The sequence below is a fragment of the Equus caballus genome, chromosome 16, assembly GCF_041296265.1.
Source record: "Equus caballus isolate H_3958 breed thoroughbred chromosome 16, TB-T2T, whole genome shotgun sequence".
In the NCBI taxonomy this organism is placed as follows: Eukaryota; Metazoa; Chordata; class Mammalia; order Perissodactyla; family Equidae; genus Equus; species Equus caballus.
The window spans coordinates 79,016,828-79,039,628 of record NC_091699.1 but is presented as its reverse complement, the minus strand read 5'-3'; the positions used below and the strand labels follow the sequence as shown (position 1 = coordinate 79,039,628).

General features: G+C 42.4%; 1 protein-coding gene across 14 annotated transcripts in view; it reads left to right on the top strand.

Moving 5' to 3' along the window:
* Positions 1-22,801, top strand: part of CPNE4 (copine 4) — a 691,914-nt gene that overhangs the window by 531,156 nt on the left and 137,957 nt on the right. For all 14 annotated transcript variants that reach the window (XM_070239070.1, XM_070239074.1, XM_070239081.1 and 11 more), the window contains one exon: positions 20,464-20,535. In XM_070239070.1, coding sequence (XP_070095171.1) covers positions 20,464-20,535 — 72 coding nt within the window. The remainder of the gene's footprint in view (positions 1-20,463; positions 20,536-22,801) is intronic.

Here is a 22,801-nt window from a genome sequence, read left to right as displayed (position 1 = left end):
ACATGGTGATAGCAGAGTCCCTGGCACAGAAAGAGCACTCAGGATATGGAAGCTGTTATAAAGGAGGTGAGAATCTGGGAAATGATGGGAAGAATCGACACTGATAGGGACCAACATTGTTTCAGGAGTGAAGGTGGGAGTGAAAAGGATGAAATTATTATGACAGAACACCTGTGTCCTGGGCAATTAGTAAAATTAACTTATAATTTTGTCTCAAGTTTGTTGAGTACTTTATTTAGTCAAAGGATTCAGTGTCTGTGTAATATTTACTCCTCTCAGACTATTTTTAAGTAAAAATGGTTTCAGATCACATCTCTGAGAAGATTGGGGGCAGGTGTTCCAATTCCTGTCTTGCCACAACTGAAGCCCAAAAGGAGAGATAAAGTGACTCCCACTACCCACGTAGGAAGTCACACGTTCAGAGTCTGTCTCCTTGAGGCTGTCTACAGGGACTTGCTATGTCCATCTGAGTTTGTCACATTCTCACTCTGCCATGTGAAACAGCAGGACTCGTGGCCTTTAGGAAAGGAAAATAGCAGTCCTCAGCATGCTAGAAACTGGCGTTGGCTAAGTTGACTACAAGCACAGCGAGTGACTTAGCACTGAGCAATAATGCCAAAGGAAGGTTCATGTCCTCCAAGAGCACTCACGCGGAACTGTTTGTTCTCGGCAGATGGATGAGGGGGGTGAATCAGAGAGACGCAGGGTGGTTGGAAAGCTGTGGACTCCTTCTGGGTGAGCTTGGAGACTATCCTTGGATTTCTGTCGGCCAAAAGAAGATCAGGAGCTAAGCCATTTTCCTGCTGCACCCAACAGAGGGCATGCCAAGGAGAAGCATGGTCCCTCACTATCTAAAACAGCAAACTGGCCTTCATTAATATGATGCCTTTGTTTTCTTTCAATGCTTATTTTTTTAAAATTATTTTATTGACATCATATTGGCTTATAACATTGTGTAAATTTCAGGTGTACATTATTATATATCAGTTTCTGTATAAACTGCATTGTGTTCACTGCCAATAGTCTAGTTTTTATCCATCACCATACCTATATGCTTCTTTACCCCTTTCACCCTCCCCTCACTCGCTTCTCCTCTGGTAACCACTAAGCTGTTCTCTTTATCCATGTGTTTGTTTATCTTTCACAGAGGAGTGAAATCATACTGTGTTTGTCTTTCTCTGTCTGACTTAGTTCACTTAGCATAATACCCTCAAGGTCCGGCCATGTTGTCACAAATGGCACGATTTTGTCTTTTTTATGGCTGAGTAGTATTCCATTGTATAAATATAACACATCTTCTTTATCCAATCATCAGTGGGTGAGCATTTGGGTTGCTTCCACATCTTGGCTATTGTGAATAATGCTGTGATGAACATAGGGGCGCATAAATCTCTTTGAATTTTTGATTTCATGTTCTTTGGATAAGTACCCAGTAGTGGAATAGCTGGATCATATGGTATTTCTAATATAATATATATGATATTATATTAATAATATGATATATTATATATATCAAGAAATATATTTTTTGAGAAATCTCCATACTGTTTTCCATAATGGCTGTTCCAGCTTGCATTCCCACCAGCAGTGTATGAGGGTTCCCTTTACTCCACATCCTTTCCAACATTTGCTATTTTTTGGCTTATTAATTACAGCCATTCTGACAGGTGTAAGGCGAAATTTCATTGTAATTTTGATTTGCATTTCTCTAATAATTAGTGATGTTGAACAGCTTTTCATGTGCCTATTGGCCATCTATGTATCTTCTTTGGAAAAATGTCTCTTCATGTTCTCTCCCCATTTTTTTTAATTTATTTTTTTTAAAGATTGGCACCTGAGCTAACAACTGTTGCCTATCTTTTTTTTTTTTCTGCTTTATCTCCCCAAACCCCCCCGTACATAGTTGTATATCTTAGTTGTGGGTCCTTCTAGTTGTGGGATGTTCTCCCCATTTTTGATCAGGTTGTTTGTTTTCTTCTTGAGTTGTGTGAGTTCTTTATATATTTTGGAAATCAACCCCTTATCAAATATATGATTTGCAAATATTTTCTCCCAGTTGGTGGGTTGTCTTTTCTTTTTGACATGGTTTCCTTTGCCTTGCAGAAGCTTTTTAGTCTGATGTAGTCCCATTTGTTAATTTTTTCTTTTATTTCCCTTGCCTGAGTAGACATGGCATTTGAAAAGATACAATTAAGACCGATGTCAAAGAGTGTACTGTCTATATTTTCTTCTAGGAGTTTTATGGTTTCAAGTCTTATATTCAAGTCTTTAATCCATTTTGAGTTAATTTTTGTGTATGGTATAAGATAATGGTCTACTTTCATCCTTTTGCACGTGGCTGTCCAGTTTTCCCAACAGCATTTATTGGAGACTTTCCTTTCTGCATTGTGTGTTCTTGGCTCCTTTGTCAAAGATTAGCTATCCATAGATGTGTGGTTTTATTTCTGGGCTTTCAATTCTGTTCCATTGACTGTGTGTCTCTTTTTGTGCCAGTACCATGATATTTTGATCACTATAGCTTTGTAGTATATTTTCAAGTCAGGGATTGTGATGCCTCCAGTTTTATTCTTTTTTCTCAGGATTGCTTTGGCTAATCAAAGTCTTTTGTCACTCCATATATGTTTTAGGATTTTTTGTTCTATTTCCATGAAGAATGTCCTTGGGATTCTGATTGAGATTGCATTGAATCTGTAGATTTCTTTAGGTTCACTGCTTATTCGCTCATTCATTCATCCCATAATTTTTCACTCCATCCTGCACCAATACGATGGACAATGAGGCAGAAATAATAAAAATAATAAATATAGCAGCTAACTTTCTCTAGGCACTTTTACTTACCAGCCAGTGGACTAGGTACTCACTATACTTCAACCTATTTAATCAGCACAACATCCCTGGGAGACAGGCACTACCGTTATCATTACTTACACTTAGGAAACTGAGACTTAAGTAAAGCTAGGTAACTTATTCAAGGTCACATAGCTAGTAAGTGGTGGAGCTGGAACTTGAATGCAGATCTGTTTGGCTCCTAAGCCCCTCATGATCTTTTCCATTGACTCTAATAGCTTGTCACTCACTAGTGTAAATTATGATGTCACTCTCTTGATGCAAAGCTAGGTTGGAGTTGAAGTGGCTAGAGTGTTTTTTCTTTGTTTGTCTTATACAAAGCTGATAGAGGCAACATAGGAATCATTTTGCAAAAAAATAGCTTTGGTTATCTTTCCTTAAGATTTGCATAATGAATTCACTTTAAATATAATATGGTTTCTTAAATAGCATCAATGTGTCAACCTCCCAAACCAGAACTTTATGAATTCATCACCCGGAAGATGCCCTCCCCTGGCCTTTTCAGCCTCAACCAGGTTGAGCAAACCCATCATCCAAATTCAGTAGTTGCCGCTGGGTTTCATTATTGCTTTTCTTGCAGGCATTTTCTCTTCCTCGTGGCTGGGAGGACAGTGACAACTTTGTGAAGTCCTCCTCTCTTCATTGTGGGGTGGCTGTTCATTCATGTATTTCTTCCCCCAAAGATCAGAGGACATCTGCTAAATCCAAGAACGTCCTGCTTTCTGTCATTGTAAGTGGGCAGGAAAATCTGTGACTTCTTGAAGGAGTCCTAGTCTGGGGGGCTCTGACTCTCATTCATGAGAGAGGGATCGTGTGTCACCTTCCCACAGAGCAGCAGTTCTCAAACTTGAACTGCACCAAAGTCATCTGGAGGCTTATTAAAATATGAAGTTTCCCATCTCTAGAGTTTCTGATTTAGAAGATTTAGCAAGAGAACAAATAATTTACATTTCTAAGCTCCCAGGTGATGAGGATGCTTCTGGTGGGAGGAGCCACATTTTGAGAACCACTGCCTCAGAGTCTTGGGAGAGGAATGCTAATGAATCTTGGACACTGTATCACTAGTTTTAATTCTGAAAGAAATAATGTTTTGGGCAGTTATCTGGAGAAATTAAGGAGGACCAAAGAAACATCTTGAGAACAGAAAAAGAAATGCTTTGTAAAGTTTTCAGTCACACAAAGGACGTGTACATGGCCTTGAGGTTATGTTCTTGGTGAAGACCTTGATTTCCAAAGTTTGCTTCTCCATCCACTAAAGGTAGTTGAATGGACATATTATCCAGACTGTTGGTTCTGTTCCTGGCACAGGTGAATGTTAGGATGATGTCAACCACAGTGATCCATGAAAGGACTGGCAGACCACTGGTTGTTAGTGATCAATGGGAATTTGGTCTCAGGTTGGGATGGACCCAATCGGTGGACACTGGGAGTATGATGATGCAGAGGGTGCTATTCAGACTCAATGTAATGGCCACACTGAGATTCCAAAGGTTGGCATTTTGTTGTATAACATCTAATATCCTCATGGCATAAAATTGATGGCCCAGGGAAGTCCAATTTACACATTTCAGCAGGCAACTCATTTTCCTTCTGCTTCTCACATGAAAAGCTTTCCCTAACTTTGCAGAATTACTGTAAGCAGAAGCCACATGAGTGATGAATGATGTCATGAATAAATACCATCATCTTAGCTCCCTTGGACTGGCTGAGAAATCCCGGGAAGCAGTGCTGCTTTCCATGCTGACTGTCTGTTCTGTTCTGCTCATAGGCAGGTGGGATGCACACAGGGTGATTGTGGGTGAGTAAGCTCTCAGCTCTCCAAGGAGAATAAAGTTCATTCTGCCTATTTCTTTGCTATCTTTGTCAGGCAAATAATCTTCTTAAATTCAGATCCTAGGAAAATCCTTCTGCTTTCTCTGGAGTCCTCCTTTTGCACCTTTAAAATCTCCTTTATGGTGTCCTAGACTGCATCATGAGCCCTAGGTCCTGGACCTGCCACCAACTCCCTGTGAGATCTTGGGCAGTTTGCTTAACCTCTCAGTGACGTAGTCACCTCATCTGTAGAGGGAAGGTTTTGTACTGATTAATCTCTAAGTTACTTCCAGTTCTAATAGTCAATGATTCTCATTCATCTCTTTCCTTTCCCCTTGTCTCTGAAAGTAAGCGTCCCTTCCTGCATTCTCATCCCTTTTCAGGAGGCTCTCTGCCCCTCACCCCCACCCCTGGCCCATGTTCATCTCAACAGGAGTTAGCATGAGATATTTCCCTCATGCTAAGTCATAGACCTCATTCAACCACAGATTGTACCTCCTACCTAGATACCCCCCAGGAAAGCAGCTCCTTGTGTCTACTTAATTCCAAGGATAGTTTTTAGAAGATATATTTAGTGGGTATTAAAATGGGCTCATTCCACATACATTCCCAGTAATATGATACGTCTCCTAGCTCTGTGTGAGTACAGAGGAGGAGGGCAAGAGATCTGGAACTGGATGGGAATTTGCAAGGACTGATATGTCACTGCTGAAAGCAACTTTAGGTGTTTGTCCTGGTCCCAACCCTTTAAGCCAGGCTGGTGCATGGCACTCAGCCCACAGCCCATGCCACCAGCATGCTCTGGACCTGTCTACCCATGCAGGGAGCCACTTACGCCAACTCGGTTTGAAGGCAGCTCCCCGGGACCTCCACCACAGCTCCCACGTGTGCTTGTTCCCCACCAGCTTTCATTCCAATCCCTCTTCCACCCAACTTAGAACAACTGACTACAAAAATCCAAAGTAAACCCTGTCTCCATGGTGTTTACACATGCTCTCCCTGCCATCTGGCCCTTGTCTTTCCCCTACAAACCTTGTCTTTCCGTACCTTCTCAATTATCAGCATCCTGAGTGCCTTAAATAAAAACATCCTGTACTTGTCTCAACGCTGAAGCATGAGACACTGTAGCACCACGAACTGAATCATCCATGTGCCAAACCGTCAACCTGCCGAAGTCAAATAACCAAAGAGTCAAGTCACCAAATAATACAGTAGTCCCCAAATCAATTCTCTGCTAAATATTTTTATTTACCAAAAATAAGTGTTTTGAATTACTTATAAAGTTTACTACAATATTTTAAAACTTGTGAAGATTTCTGCTGTTTGATTTTTTTTGGTTTTTTTAGTTTAGGCTGCTTGTGAAACTGATTATCACAAACTTTTCTGAATATCAACTGTAGCCATAAGAAGACTAAACTCTCTTTTGTCTTTTCTCCCAAAGATGGAAAAAAAATATGACAGTAGCTCTTAAAGTACCCATTTCTTCCTAGACCAAAGGACTAGGAAGATATATTTTCAAATGACAGCAATGATGATATCCACATTGTGGGATTATGCATGATTTTTAGTGTCACCCCCATGTTTTTCTGTATTTTCTAAAAGGAATATACATCACCTCTATAATAAAAAATATTACAATAAATGTTAGTAAAAACAGAATAAGTCCTGCTGGCTTTCAAGAACCATATTCAGGTAGAGGAGTATGACATGTAAGTGTTGTACAGATTCTGAAACTTTTGGAGAACTTTAAATGTGAAAGAATTCCACTTTGGGAAATTTATGGGAGCTGTCTTGGGATGAGTGAGGTGTTTGCTGAGCTGCGCTCTCTGTTAGGACTCGGAGAGGGCATTTTGCAGATGCTGCAGGAAAACCTTAGTCGGCACCCCATGGCCCACACAGAGGGGGCTTTGCTTGGATGATGTGATTCTGAGTTTTTATGATACTGTTTTTGATTACAGAAGATTTGGAGGGCTTAGAGCACTAATAAGGAATAGGGTAAGGAATAAGTTAAGGAATTGGAACTGCCAAGAGGTTCTGACATTCCCCCAAGGCCTAGAATCCCCAGTTGAAGCCTAATTTGGGAAAGAGAATATTTTTATTTTGAAATGAACTCATGAAGTTTAGGGGCAGAAAGAGCAATAACTGTTTGGGTTCCAAAATCATTCCCGGGAGTCTTGGTTTCAGATTCAAGGACAAAATGAGGCCGAGTATGAATTCATTAACTTTGTTTTGGATGGAATGTGAGCCTTTGGGGCTTCTCTGTACACAAAGGCAGGTCCAGCGAGGCCCCAAGTGAGGTAATTATGTGCTTCACCCACTCTTCCATGGCCTCTGCCCACCGGGAGGCTGAGGTCAGCACACATTCCCAAGCCAGTTATCGGAAACAAAGGAACAGAAACCCTCCAAACCTCTCTCTCTCCAGTGAGATTCAAACCAGTGAAACTGGTATTGCAGTAAACTTGCAGACAGGATCCCAGTGGAATCAGAAAAGCTTGAAATGGGGAAGAAGCCAAAAGCAGTGCCGAGTTCAGCCAGACCATGTGGGAGTCTGCTCTCAGGTGCTCCTGGCCTCTGTTTAAATACTTCCAAGGAGGGGGGATTCATCCTTACATATCAGGTATCCTGATAACTTTAGGGTAACCTCTGACTCTGTTTGCCCCAGCCATCCCAGTTTACACTTATTATCGTGGTTTAATTATTAACACTGTCCCCTTTCACTTTCAAAAGTGCCCCCAATTTGGACAATTATTTTATGGTCCCTTTGTGATAATAAATCGTTTTCATAGCTAACATTTATTAGGTGCTGATCATGTGCCAGGCATTCGTGAGCTTGGTGCTGTTGACATTATCATCATCATCATCATCATCATCATCACTAGACCAAGATTACATGTCTCCTAAGTGGCAGAGCCGAGAGGCAACAACAGGCATTTGGATTCAAAGTCAAAGTACTAAGCTATTCCTCCCCTCCCCATAAGCTGCACTACCTCTAGGCTTCCATTTTATGTACTTCGTAAGAAAAAGATTCATGTTCCTTTACAAATCTCCCAAGTCTCCTCACTGGTTTTCTCATAAGTGGTCAGTTGATGGAAGGGGACTGATATTCGGGTGTGGGGGCCTCGTTGTATCCCAGGGATTGTGTTACATGAGGTCAGTATCATCTCCACTTCATAGATCAAGAACTAGGCTCTGAGAGCCCTACTAATTCATCTGAGATCATGCTGACTGCAAGTTGTGGAGCTGAAATTCAAACCTAAGTTGATCTGATTTCATTCTCTGCCTTCCCATTATGCCATGTTGTCTACCACACTGCATTCAATTTCTACAATCCTTCGAAGACTGGAAAAAGCAGAGTAGTAATTCTCCCTAAAAGCTATCGCTGTAAAACTGCTTGTAGAGGTCAAGAAGGAAGCAACCTTTTCCACAAGCTGATAAATTCACTCCTACATCTAAAACATCTCTTTCTCCCAGCTCAGGAAGACCTGTGATATCCATCTGCAAATAGACACCCCACTTGTGAGTGTTTGTCTGAAATACTCCCGGACCAAAGGGTCTGAGCAACTTACAGTATTCAGGCCTCATCCTTCCCTTGGGATGAACCTATTGCTCATATACCAGTTGAGGGTAACAATGAGATGAAAACAACTGATGTGTATTCATTCATTCATTCAATGAATAATGCATTTAATGCTAGCAATAATAATAAAATACTAATATACATTTATTCTCTCATTCAAATAAATATCTTTGGATTTATTCATTCATTTATTGGGCACTTGCTATATACCAGACACTCTTCCAGACACTGCGGCATCAGCCATGAACAAAGTGGACAAAGGCCTGCTCTCATGGAGCTTACCTATTCCTACACATAACAGACGCTGATCGTCCTATGAAGGAAAATTCAATGGATAAGGAATAGAGAGTGGTGGGAAGGGGTGGGTTCTAATTTAGATAGGAATGTCCGGGAGGCCCTTTCCGAGCAAAGACCAGAATAAAGTATAGGCATAAGCCATGCGAAGAAATCCAGAAAAGTGTTCCCGGCAGAGGGCAGAGTAACTGCTCTCACACACTGCCAGACCCTATGCTAAAACTTTGCACTAGTTATCACATTTAATCCTCAAAAAGCCCTTGAACCTTGAAATAACTTGCTTAAGTGCACACTGTATTCAAGTGGGAGAGCCATGAGTTAAAGCCAGGCCACCCCGACCCCCAGGCACCATCCTCACTGCAACTACTGAGCAGTTCTGTGCCTGGGCCAGTCAGCAACACTTGCCAGCACTTCGAGCAAAAGACGTAGAGAATGTTCACTAGAAACTGGATCTGCCCAGCCTGCCTCACCCATCCGATTCTGATCTTTTGTAATATTATTTTTGATTACAGAAGAGATCCAAAGGGCTTAGAGCACTAACAACAAATAAGTTAAGGACCCTCATGGGTCCATGAGGACAGGGAGTGTAAATCTTTGTGTCACCAAGTTCACCAGACATTAGATTCTGAAACTGCTAGAGGCTTTTGCTCCCGAGACCCTCCCTCAGCTCTGTTGGGGGTCCGCCTCACAGGCCCTTCCTCCAGACGCCCAAGGACTTCATGCACCTCGACGTAAACCAAGCAAGACTTTCCATCCTTCTATCCCATTATTTGTAGGAAATGACTTTATTGTTTTTCTATTTATAAAGGCAATCCAAGCTCATTTAAAAAACTATTCAGAAATATTTTTTAAAAAATCATCCTTCATCCCAACATTGAGAGAGAGCTATTAAGCATTCTGATGTGCAATCTTCCAGATTTTTTTCTGTTTGCGTATACATATAGTTTTTTTTAAGCACCTATTTGGTCACTTATACATGCTCTTTGTTGTTTGCCTTTTTAACGTAAAAATATATCATGAACATCTTTCCATGTTAATGCACGTACTTCTACATCATCTATTATAAGGGCTACACAGTATTCCATGATAGCAAAAATCATGTAAGGTGTCTCCTACTGTGAACATGAAAGCTGTTTCCAGTTTTCCACAATTATAGACAACACTTTAATGAACATCATATTATATACACAGTCTTGCGTCGCTTAACGACAGGGATACGCTCTGAGAACTGCATTGTTAGGCAATTTCGTCTTCATGCAAACATCGTGGAATATACTTACACAAACCTAGATGGTGTAGCCTACAACACACCTAGGCTATATGGTACTAATCTTATGGGACCACTGTTGTATATGAGTCCATCGTTGACTGAAACACCGTTATGCGACACGACTGTATCTTCATGCCCTCAGATACTGAAATTTTCTTAGAATAAATTAATAACAGTGGAATATTTGGACATGCATTTTAAGGGGCTTGAAACAAGTGGCCACATATCCATGCAGAAAGATTGCAGCAACTTCCACTGCCCTACACAAAGGTACTCTTTTTCCTCCCCCCTCAGTAACGCCTCTCACTTTTCATCTTGTTCCTTTGGAAGCCTCTATCAGCACACAAAAAAGAAGGCAGCCCCTGCTCTGAATCGCATATCCCCCAACCCCCCGAGCCTCCTCTAGCCCCAGCCACCCCAGCCTGAGCAAGGGGGATGCAGAGGAGTGTGACCTCTCTGTTCCCTCGTGGTCCTGGAGGCTGGGTCCCCCACAGGGTTTGCTCAGAGGCTGCAGGTAGAGTGAGCAGGGGAGACATTGCTGTAGGTCTCAGCCTGGGAGGATTGCCTCACTCTCAGAGCCCCTCTTTTCTTTCCTTTGTATATCTCCCTGTCAGCTCTTGTCCTTCCATTTTTCATCCATACATTGGAGACTCTAAGCTCAAGCTTTTCCTCTGAGGCCCAGACTTATGTATTCAACGGTATGTGGATACTGACTCCACTCGATGACTCACAGACATCTTAGACTCAGCAGTCCAAAACCAAGCTCAGCATCTCCTCTTGCTCTCCCTGCCCACCCCCTCCATCTGCCCCTCCTCCACTGTGCCCTGCTCAGGGAATTGCACCTCTGTCCTCCCAGATGCAAAGGCCCAAAACCTGGGAGCCTTCCCTCACGCCACTCACTCATCCTCTCCACCCCGCAGCCCACCCATCAGTCAATCACAAAGCCCCATCAATTCAGGGTCTTAAACATCTTTATTACCCACCATTCCCTCCCTTCCACTGCCAGGACCCAGTCCAAGCCAATCAATGTCTATAATTATCTCTATGTGGAGATTGATCAGACGGGAGAGAAAAGAGAAGGAAGGAGCATTTCCTAAGCATCTGTATGTGCCTGATACTGGGATTTTGTTAATACTCATTATGCATGTGATAAAACAGTGGAGCAAATAATATCATCACTATTTCAGAGGAGAGGAAACTGAGGCTCAGAGAGTTTAACCTGCCTGTTCCCACACCAGGGTCCACATATGGGCTTCAGGTGTGATTCTTGCTCTATATTATACAGCAAGAGTGATGCTAGGGGATCAGTGAAGTGCCCCTGGAGTGGTCTGAGTGAGAGGGAACTCCCCTCCCTGGTAAGCTCCTTGAGGGTGAGGACTGATGTGATCACTTTGCATACCTTGTGGGGTTTAGCACAGGGCCTCCATCAAGTCCTGCCGCTGTCATTTATGGTATGAGGAGAGTGGAGCAGTTAAGGGAATGGACTCTGGAACTGGACTGACTGGATTCAGAACCCGGCTCTGCTGCTTCCTGGTTGTGGAACCTTGAACAAGTCACCTAGCCTCTCTGTAGTGGGCTAAGTGGTGGCTCCCAAAAAGATATGTTTGCATCCTAAGCCCCATAATCTGTGAATGTGACCTTATTTGGACAAAGAGTCTTTGCAGAACTAATTAAGGGAAGGCTCTCAATAGGAGATCATCCTGGATTATCCAAGTGGGCCCTGAATCCAGTGACAAGCATCCTTATAAAAGAGCCACAGAGAGACACAGACAGGAAGAGAGAGGACCATGTGAAGGAGGTGGAGTGATGCAGCCACAAGCCAGGGAACAATGGCAGGCCCCAGAAGCCAGAAGGCACAAGATATGGAAGTGTCCCTTAGAGCCTCCCGAGGGAGGTGGCCCCAGAGACACCTTGATCCCTGACTTCTGCCCTCAAGAACCACGAGAGAATACAGTTCTGTTGATTCGTGCCACCAAGTTGGTGGTAATTTGTTATGGCAGCCTAGCAAACTCTCTGATACACTCTCTGTACTCAGTTTTCTCATCCGTAAATGGGCATATGATAATACTTCGTAGGGCTGTCATGAGAAGGAAATAAATCAATATACATAAGGCACTTTAGAGCAGTAGCTGGCATATCCTAAGCACTCTTGAAGTGGAATTTATTATGACTCATTAATTGCTGTATGATCTTAGTTATCTTAGAGCCTCCAGTCCCTTCACCTGTTAACTGGTAATAAAAATACTTAGTCTAACAATCTCAAAGTTGGAGTTTGCTTCTTTCACTTAAAAATGGTCAAGGAATGTCTCCAATCTTCCTCTTTCCTATGGACTGCTAATATTCGGTTCCAGCTTCACTGAAGACAAGTCACGGCCTGCCCAAGGTGGTGGTTGAAAAGCTGCCTTGTGTCCTCTACCTGCTGCATGGAGATGCGGCTCTTTCTCTTTCTCCTGATTGCCCGTGGTAGGGCTGGGGGATGGGAGCGTGGCCTCTGACTAAAAACTGAGCCAGGTCATTTGTGATAATGATGGGGCCTCACCCCATCATCAGAGGCAAAGGTGGGTAATTAATACACAAGCAGTCCTTAACGCCCTCTCTGAAATTCTCCCTCCACTCCATCCCTGGCTAATGAAGTCAGAGAAAGGGTAAAAGCCTATAATTACACTTGAAGTAATTAGAACCCTGCTTAATAGGAAGCTTAAGAGAGGCAGCCGAAACCAGTAGATTACCCATTGCTCCTGTGGTCTGAATCATTCTCCCAGGGGGGGCCTTTAGTAGAGCTCCAATGGGCAGTGAGGACTTCACTGAATTTACATAAAATGTAGATACACACACACATAGACACAACTTATGTCCTCTCCCCAGAAGGGCTAAGAAAGCTGCAGCATTGTCCCTTTCTTAGCTCCTACAACTTTACCCATTAATAAAAGTCTAAATCAGCAGAACAGATTAATTTAAAATTTAAAATTCCTTTTCTATAAATCTTTTAAATCTGATCATGTTGTGCTAAAATTGTCTACATGCAATTCTCATTTTCTAGCTCAGTACTTCTTAACTTTAACACGCATGCCAATCACCTGGGGATCTCCTTAAAATGCAGATTCTGGTTCGATAGGTCAAGGGTGGGGCCTGAGAGTCTGCATTTCTGACAAGCTCCCAGGCCGTACTGCTGCTGCTGCTGCTGCTGAAGGGAGCCAGGCAGGATCAGGAGGGCAGGACGCACTGTGGGGAGCAAGGGAAATGGTCTACTTTGTCCCACAGGTGACTTCCCTTTCCTCCCACCTCAGCAATGATTCCAAACTTCAAATGTGGGTCTTGAAAAATGAACAAAATTTGCCAATTGAGGGGAGAGGGCGTAAGTCATCCTAGTGGAGGGAACAGCATAAGAAACACTATAGCTCTTGAAGGTTTTTTTTTTTTAATGCTCTTTAAAATACTTTAAAGCTTCCCTTTATTGTTAGTGCATACGAGAAGCCAGAGTTCCAGGAGTGACTCTGTGCTCAGACAAGATTGTGGTCCTTTGGGTCGCCAGTGGGAGCAAGGCAACCAGGAAATGGAGGGAGAGCACCAAGAGAAGGTTCTTCTGCCATGTTTACATTGAGCAGGTCTGATTTCTGCCAGGTGAAGTGACGATGCCCAGAAGTCTTGGGGAGGCAAATGGGAAAGTGGGGATTTCCCTAAAATCAGCCATCACTGAGGCCATGATTGCATCCTTTCCTGGGACTTTGAACCTGATTCTGGGCTAAGTCAGTCTATTAGCTTCCTGTGTCTACTGTGTCCACTTTTTTGTGATAAAAAATTATCACAAACTTGTTAGCTTAAAATAACACAAATTTATTCTCTCACAGTTCTAGGGGCAAAAGTCTGAAATCAGAGGGTTAGCAGGGCCATGCTCCTTCTGAAGGCTCTGGGGAGAATCCATTCCTCACCTTTTCCTTGCTTGTGGCCACATCACTCCAAACGTCCAGTGTCTTCAAACCTCTCTCTGCTCTGTCTTCATATTTCTCTTTTGAGTGTGTGTCATCAAATTCCCCAATTCCCTTTTATAAACACACTTGGAATTACATTTAGGGCCCACTTGAATATCCAGGATAATCTCCCCATCTTCAGACCATTAACTTAATTATATCTGCCTAGATTTCTTCTTTTGCCGTATAAGGTGATATACACAGGTTTTGGGGATTGGGGCATGGATATCTTTTGGGAGGTCATTTTTTAGCCTGCCACAGCCAACATTGCTCAAGTACCAGAGTCAGGGCACAACATGGCCAAGAGCTAGTCTCTGGGGATAAATTGAGGTCTTCTTTCTGTCCTTCATACTCAACTTACTCCTCATACTCACAAATGCCCTTTGTACCTACTGTTCCATCCTCCTGCAGCATCTTCCCTCCTCTCTTTGACTATTCACTTCTCTTCCATAATCCTTCAGATCTGGAGAATTTCCTAAGAAATGCCTTACCCAACCTTCTGGACCAGGCTAGTCCCCCCTCGCGTGGCCTGGCATTGCTTCTCCTTGGAGAGTTGGAATTTGACATGTGTTTTGTGTGGCTGTCTCTGAGTGAGCAATGCCCCTTGCCTGCCTGGTGTCATCATTTTATTCTCAACACCCAGCACGTAATAGATACTCAATAAATATTGTTCAATGAAGGAATGAATCCTGGCTTCAACTCTTATAAGCTATACATATTAGTCTGTTAGGGCTGCCATAAGAAAATACTACAGACTGGTGACTTAAGCAACAGAAATTAATTTTCTCATAATTCCAGGGGCTGGAATTCCAAGATCAAGGGGTCAGCAGGGTTGGTTTGTGGTGAGGCCTCTCTTGCCGGCTTGCAAACAGCTGCCTTCTCACTGTGTCCTCCCATAGCCTGTCTTCTGTGTGCATATGCAGAGAGAGAAAGATCTCTGATGTCTCTTCCTCTTCTCATAAGGACACCAATCCTATTGGATTAGGACCCCACCCTTATGACCTCATTTAACCCTGATTGTCTCCTTAAAGGCTCTATCTCCAAATACAGCCACACTGCAGGTTAGGGCTTCAATATAAGAATTTTGGGGAGACACAGTTTAGTCCATAATGTTATGTGACCTTAGATAAACCCCTTAATTTCTCTAATCCTTGCTTCTCTCATCCCAATTGTTTGGGGGCAAGAGAGAATTTGACCATTAAATGACAGTAACTGAGATAATATGTGTGAAGCACTTGACACAGTATCTGACACAGAGTAAAAGTTTTGGTTATTTTCTCCAGAAGCAGACAAAGATTGGATAGTAAGTAGATTATGTGGGAGGTGAAGGAAACACCAGAAGGGGAGAGGAAAAGCGAGACAGGAAGGGGAAAATGGCCAACAAAATAAAGGGTACATTGTCTAACAAATCACCGCGGGAGCAACTGGAGCTTCGTCCCACTGGGGAAACTCAGGCACCTGTGTAGAACAAACACTGCAGAGCCACCCCGACTCATGGGGCAAAGGAGCTGGGGGATTTCTGTACCAAAACCCATCAGTCACTGGATGACATCCGCTCCCAAGGGTGTTAATCCTCCCACTTGCAGCCTGCTGTGCCTATGGACAGCAGGCATGGATAGCAGAGAAAACCTTCAGGCAGAAAGATGCAAATGCCGGCTGTTGGAAGCCCAGTCAGCTCTGAAATAGTAAGACCTGAGGGAGCCTGGGCAGGTCTTCCTCTGTCTGCTACAGTGGGCCATCAGGAAACTCTGGTTTTCTCTGTAGTGGTGTAGTAGTAATTGTACTAGCAGTTTGCAGAACACTGGAGATGCTGCTTGACAAAAGGGTTCGAAGGCCAAACAAGTGTAAGGAATGCTCAAGTGGTCGTCCTCAGAGGAATTCGCAACTAAAACTCTATGGCGTCCTCCGGTTGCAATCTTAAACTTTTTCTCATCCTGTGATTTCCAAACAAAGACCTTTTCAAGACTTACCTTTTAAGGAATGAAAGTTCTCTCATGCATGCTTTGGGGATTATCAATTCTGGCTGATAGAGATGCGAGTGTCAAGTATTGTAGAGACGCTTTGAGTCTGTTCACCACTGTAGCCTCAGATCAGTGCCTGACACAGAGAAGGTGTACAGTGATCATTGTTGCAACAGAGCCTTAAAGAAATTCCAAAACAGAATCTTAAGGATATTTTCAGTAAGAGCAGTCTCATGGAAAATGTCTGTCTAGTTCCCAAAATGATTGTTTGAAAGACTTTGAAAGAGAGTTCAACTGAATATTCCTTGTTGAAATATTGGCCGAAATGTTTTTTGTTCTCCTGGCTTTATTGCCCTTCATCTAAATGAAGCAGTGGACTTTCTTGAAAAATGAAGTCGCATGCTGTTGGAATATTGTCCACCTCACAGGGGGAGAAGCACTTCCTCCCCAGATGCCTGTGTGAACGCAGGTCAGGGACTTAATGGTACTAATGTCCCTCCAGTCTGATTTTGCTAAAACGAGTGTTTCAACTTCTATTGCCTCCCCCTACACTTCACCCTTTTGTTGGATGCTAAGGTTTGCAGCTGTGACCCCAATATAGGGTGAAAAGAATCAAATTAGAGTGCTTCTGACAAGTGCATCCCCTTTAGCCTGATGCCAGGCAGAGCTGGCTATTTGTTGGCCTCAAATGTCAGCTGGGACCAGTGTGAGTCCTTGTCACTATTTCTCATCCTCTGACAAGTCCTAAGGCCTGTCTGAGCCTGATGCAGTTGCTTCAGCTGCAACAAAGCATACGTGAGAACTGGGATTTGCAACAAATAGGCTTTTCTCTACAGACCCCGGCTCCAGCTGGGCATCCGTACTATTTTTGTCCAACAGTCCTAAGAATGGCAACATCAACGGCAATTCCTTGTTTCTCGATCATTATTTCAATGAAAGGTTTGAAACTCTAATTATTACTCATTCTTTGGAGCTGAGATAGAGGCCTGGGGGCTGTAAAATAAGTTTGTTTGATTTCCTGCTTGATTAGCCACTTGTATACCCTAATGCCCATTTCTTAAGAAGGAATATTTCCTGGGAAATTGCTTATCTTCCTAGCTTTTGTAAAAGTCAGGTGCTGGTACGTAGTAACATTCTCTTCAGACCCTACAAATGGAAATGCTGGCATTTCTAAATAGGTTAAGAGCGAAGAGAGAAAACTCTGACCATCCAGGTTCTCGAGGGTTAAGGCCCCCTGGTCTTCCTTGAAGAAAGGTAATGTGGATCTTGGAAGACACAGCCTGTAGAGATGATCTCCCCATACCTGCTGACCGAGTGAGTGGGTTATTATGGTGCTGAGAGGGTTGTTGGTGTCACTTAGAGTCATAGGGCTCCGTCATCAATGTGGATGATACACATTGACAATGGATAGAAGTGTTTCTGAGACCAGATTTCTTTGGGAAACAGGGATATGTTGCCCTTCTTTAGTCAGTTGTTGGCTTGGCTACTGCTTACCATTGACCCTTATTTGGTCATTTAGTCGTGTGTCTTCCCCCCTCCTTTGCTGAAAACCCCCTAGAGAGAAACTATAAAGTCTTCCTAATGCCTTTTTGCTGTTTGTCTTCCGTGTTTCCTTTGTGTCCTGATTCATCTCAAGTTTAAGAATAACGTCTACGTTATTCTAGGAAACGGTAACCTTTCTAGAATAAGTGATAATCTGTGAATGGGGAGAGGAAGGGATCATGATTTTTGTCTACAGGACAAAACCACTGGAACCTTCTTAATGAGTAGGGTGGAAAAGGTGAGGAGTTTGGATTCAGAATTAACCATAGGAAGGAACGTCAATTCCTTTATCATCTGAAGTTTTTTTATGTCATTTTCCTGATAGCCAGATATAAATTTTAAGAAACCTATGTTCTCAATCACTGTGCCCTCAACCAAGGTCAATGTCATCAGATTACTACCTTCTTGAAGTTTAACTTGATTATTTCTTTACAATCATGTAAACATGTTTATATATTGTGGATTAAGCACACTAACATGAGCTCTGAGGCTCAAAGGCAAATGCATATAGTGCAAATCCAGCTGTGAAAATTTTCTGAATCTATATCATGAGTTTTCTTACCAGTCATAATGTAGCGAAGGATCAGTTTCTGGAGTCAGACCTGTGCTCAAATCCCTGCCACACCACCTGTTAGCTCTGTAGCTCTGGGAAAGTTACTTAGACTCTCTGTGTCCAGTTTTCCTCATCTATAAAAGGAAATTAATAATACCAAATTTGTGGGGTTGTAAAATTAGCCATAAAGTGACAGCTAAAACAAAAACCTTACTCAATTTCTCATTCCTTTCAGATTCTATTTTCTCTCTTCCCCACTTTATAGCCAAACTTATTGAACAAATTGTCTTCATGTGCTTGCTCCATTTCCTTCCCTCTTCATCTCCTCTTTACCCTACTCCAATCTGTTTTCTGCCTTAACCTGAACACATGTTATTTGCCCCCAAACTTACTTTCCTCTTCCCATGTCCTTTATTTCAGTGAAGGGCACAGCCATCTGGTCCAGGGATGCATTTAGGATGCCTCCCTCTCTCTCCATATTCAGTCTGTTTCCAAATTCTGACTATTTTACACCTAAATATCTCATAAATCTGGCCTCTTTTCTCCATCTCCACGGCCACCATCACTTCTGGCCTGGACTACTACAAGAAATTCTTAAGTGGTCTACTCTCACCTACCCCACCACCTAGACATTCATTGTCCCCTCCATGACCAGTACATCTCTCCTTTATGACGTTATACTTTTTATTTGACCTTTTGGTTAATCTCTATCTCCCCCGCTAGAATATAAGCTCCATGAGGTCAGATATCGCATCTGACTATGCTAAGCATCAAGTCTGGCATAGAATGAGGGCTAAGTATCAGTGGAATGATTAAAGCATCTGCCGCATAATACGTACTCCTTAGATGGGAGTTCCCAACGTTGTCATTGTCATCATCATCATCATCCTCACCAGGAGATTTTTTACAGAACTACTCTTTCCTCTTCTGATTATAGCAGACTGAACATCAGGATCTTTAAATCTGCTTGGATTAGGGAGGTTCTCTGAACGTTTTGCATTTGACATTAGCACACTAATATTTTCATTGCTCTGACACAGAGACAAAAATGTATAAGGATTTCAGAGAATGAGTTTGTCTCCCTGCTTTTCACAGTAATCTCCTTTCCTATCTTTCTGTAAATACATGTATTGTTACCTGTTGCTACATAAAAAATTACCCCAAAACTTGACAGCTTAAAAAAACAAACATTTATTGGGGCCAGCCCCATGGCCGAGTCATTAAGTTCGCAGGCTCCACTTCTGGTGGCCCAGGGTTTTGCCAGTTCGAATCCTGGGCGTGGACACGGCACTGCTCATCAAGCCATGCTGAGGTGGCATCTCACATGCCACAACTAGAAGGACCCACAACTAAAACTATACAACTATGTACCGGGGGGCTTTGGGGAGAAAAAGAAAAAAATAAAATCTTAAAAAAAGAAAAAAGAAAAACATTTATTATCTCACAGTTTCTGTGTGTCTGGAATCGGAGGGCAACATGGCTGGGTCCTCCGGGTCAGGGTCTCTCACAAGGCTGCTGTCAAGATGCAGTTATCTCAAGGCTCAACTTGGGGGAAGACCTGCTTCCAAGATTGCTCATGTGGCTGTTGGCGGGCCTCAGGTTCCCACTGGCTGTTGGCTGGAGACATCAATTCTTTCCCACCTGGGAGAGAGAGAGAATGAGAAATGGTGTGTAAGAAGAAAGTCACGGTCAGCTTGTAACCTAATCTCAGAAGTGATATCCCAACACTTTTATGGTATTCTGTTCATTAGAAGCAAGTGACTGGATCCATCCTACACTCAAAGGGAGGAAATTACACAATGGTGTGAATACCAGGAGGCAAGGATCACTGGAGACCATCTTAGATAAAGGCTGCCTTCCACAACAGGTGGCTTTGTCCTCCCTAGGCAAGAGGGTGGCTTTCACTTGATTCTTTTAAACCTTTTCTCCTTTGGGAATCATGGGTTGCATACCCATCAGGGCCTCAATGCCTTGCCACCCTTCTCTTTCAAAAAAGGGAGAAAGCAGGGAAGAGGCAGATGGGGCACATTCTGCTAAGAATAGCTCCCAATATAATGATGATTTTAGTTGTCTTTGCATGTTGTGCATTGACACTGAATCATGGAGAAGACCTCAATTACTCCTATTGGCTTGTCTGAGCATCAGTTTCTTGCTGACTGACTTTATAGCTTCCTAATGAATATATTAAAAATAGAACTCTAGAGATTATTGGTACAGAAGGTATATATTTAGACCTTGGGTTTCTTTCCCTCCCTGCACCCCATCCCCTACTTTGCACAGAGGTTTTAGTGCTAATCTGAGATCATTCTGAGACTTCATCTACTTTATCTTAATGTACACATCAACATTTTCCATCTAATTTTGATATAAATGCCTCAGTAACAATGAAGCCACCTCCTAATTGACTGAATTATCTGTAATTCCTGAGCACTCACTCTCTTATATCACATGCCACAAGAGGAAAGAAGGAAATAATCTGTATTTAGGAGAGGTTTCTGGAAAAACTTTGGAAAATAAATAGACATAGATGTCATAATTTCAAGTAGAGCTGTGAATGCAGCATTTTGTAGAAGCAAAACTAGCACGTAGACCTGCCGTTATATGACTAGCATCTCCACCTTTTGTTTTCTTTTGTGCAGATTGTTTCCCAGAGAAAGCTGTCCAAATCCTTGTTGAAGCACGGGAACACAGCAGGGAAATCCTCCATCACGGTAAGCCCTCCCCAAGCAGCCATCTGCCCAGGTGCCCGGATGGAGTGGCTGATCCAAACCAATTGCGTGGGAAGCAAACCCTCTGGCTACTGGGAGGTGATGCCAGAACTGTGCGACTAGCCAAGTCACTCCTTTCTTTTTTCCTTCTTTCTCCTTCCTGCCAATGCAGTTTTGACTCTTCCCCCTCTAGGAAAAGGGGTAGAAAAAGGATTTGAAAGTGAGGCCATTCACTTCTACTAAGCACTTCCACAATTAATATGTAGGTTTTAGAATGGAACAAAGATTTATGGAGCGCAATAAGAGTATGGAATTGGGGTTTTCAAATCATCAAAGCTACCCATCCTCGCCTCTCATTTTTTTCAGAATTAAAATTTGGTCTAATAGCATTTACTCCAAGGTTTGGTTTGTTGCCTAAGAACCCGAGGGGCCAGCGTTCAACTCTCCTCTTTACTGTAATAGTTTGGAGCTGTGCTGTGCTGTTCGGCAGCCACTAGGCACACGGGATCATCTAAACTTAAATGAAATTATTTAAAATTAAATAAAATCAAACATTATTCCTCACTCAGACTAGCCACATATCAAGAGCTTAATCGTTACATGTGGCTAGCAGCTACTGTATTGGACAGTGCAGATTACACAACGTTTCTGTCATCATAGGATGTTCTACTGGGCAATATTGGAAGTATTTCTAAGTAAAATCTTGAATTTTCAAGTAGAACTCAAATATTTGAAATTTTAGCATCTTGTATTATAGTCCTTGAGAAAGGTAGAGAAAGTGGTCTAACCATTTAGCTGTGTGTACAAAAAAAAAGAAAAAAGTACCAGGAGAATCTGAATTTCTAGAAAGGCAAATTGCCGGGAGGCAAACCTCCTGACTTCCTTTGAACACTCCTTTTTAGCTTGAAGGTGACTGATTCATTAAAAAAACTTTTTAAGCCATTTTTTAAAGGAAAAATTCAGAAGGATTCCTAGCAGTGAAAGTTTTGACCATTCTCACAAGAACTTACCTGAGTTTGTTGCCTGAGTGTTTTAAATGACGCAGTCACGTCAAAGCTTCTTTTTGACTGCCATGTTCAATCATGAACAAATGGTTCAAATGGTCTTTGAAGACCCCACTGGTGCTCTAAAAAGCCGTGGACCCAAGGGCTTTCTTTGAAAGTCCACAAACCCAGAGAAACCTTGGGATGGTAGACCCAGATTTGTGATGGTTCTTTCCCAGAAGAACAAAACGTCATCTTTTTTTTGGTGAGGAAGATTCTCTCTGAGCTAACATCTGTTGCCAATCTTCCTCTTTTTTTTTTTTTTTTTGCCTCAGGAGGATTAGCCCTGAGCTAACATCTGTGCCTGTCTTCTGCAACTCTGTATGTGGGTCACAGCCACAACATGGCTTGACAAGGGGTGTAGGTCTGTGCTCAGGATCTGAACCTATGAACCCAGGCCACCAAAGCAGAGCATGTCATCACACTTAACCACTACGCCATGGACCCGGCCCCCAAAATCTCATATTACTACCTTTTCTCTAAGATATCTTAGACATTTTCTTCCTCCACTCTTCTTAATTTTAAATATTTAAATACTCCTCTTAACCTTGAGTCCTTGGATCAAAACAATGGCTTCAAGAGCCTCCGGAAAACACTTGAAAATATGTGAAAAATTTTCTAGGCTTCTGCAGGTGGAGGTCATAACTTTCATCATCTTTCCAAAGGTGTCTGTGAGCACAAAATAGTTGAAGACCACTGCTCAAGTGGAGTATAAGAGGCATTAAAGTGATAGGCGATGAAAGAGGACTGAATGAAAAATCTAAATAGGATAGTTCCTGGTTTATCAAGCAGCTTTTGAGTTTTTGCTGTGTATCTGGACTCATCTTCCCTACTCCTCAGTTGCTCACACTTTGTGGGAGGTCTTTCCCTCTTTAGACAACCTTTTAAGCTTTAATATTAGGTATAAAATAAAATTTTCCAGAGGCTGCCAGTGTGTACTCAGAACAGATGAAACCAACTCATAATGGAAAAGTCAAGCTCAGATAGAATGGAGATAAAATTAAATTACAGCTCATAACCAATTTGATAGGGGTGTTCATGTGCTAGGACTTCTGAGTGCATGGTGAGGTCCTAACATTTATAAATGCTTTAACCTATAGGAAACTAGACCCTAGATTTTTCTCGTTTTCTTGTTGTTTTTCTCCTGACTTTTTTCACCCATTTCTGCTCCAAGGCTTTTAGAATCACTGACTATTAAATATTAGAAACTGGTTTATTGTGAAAGA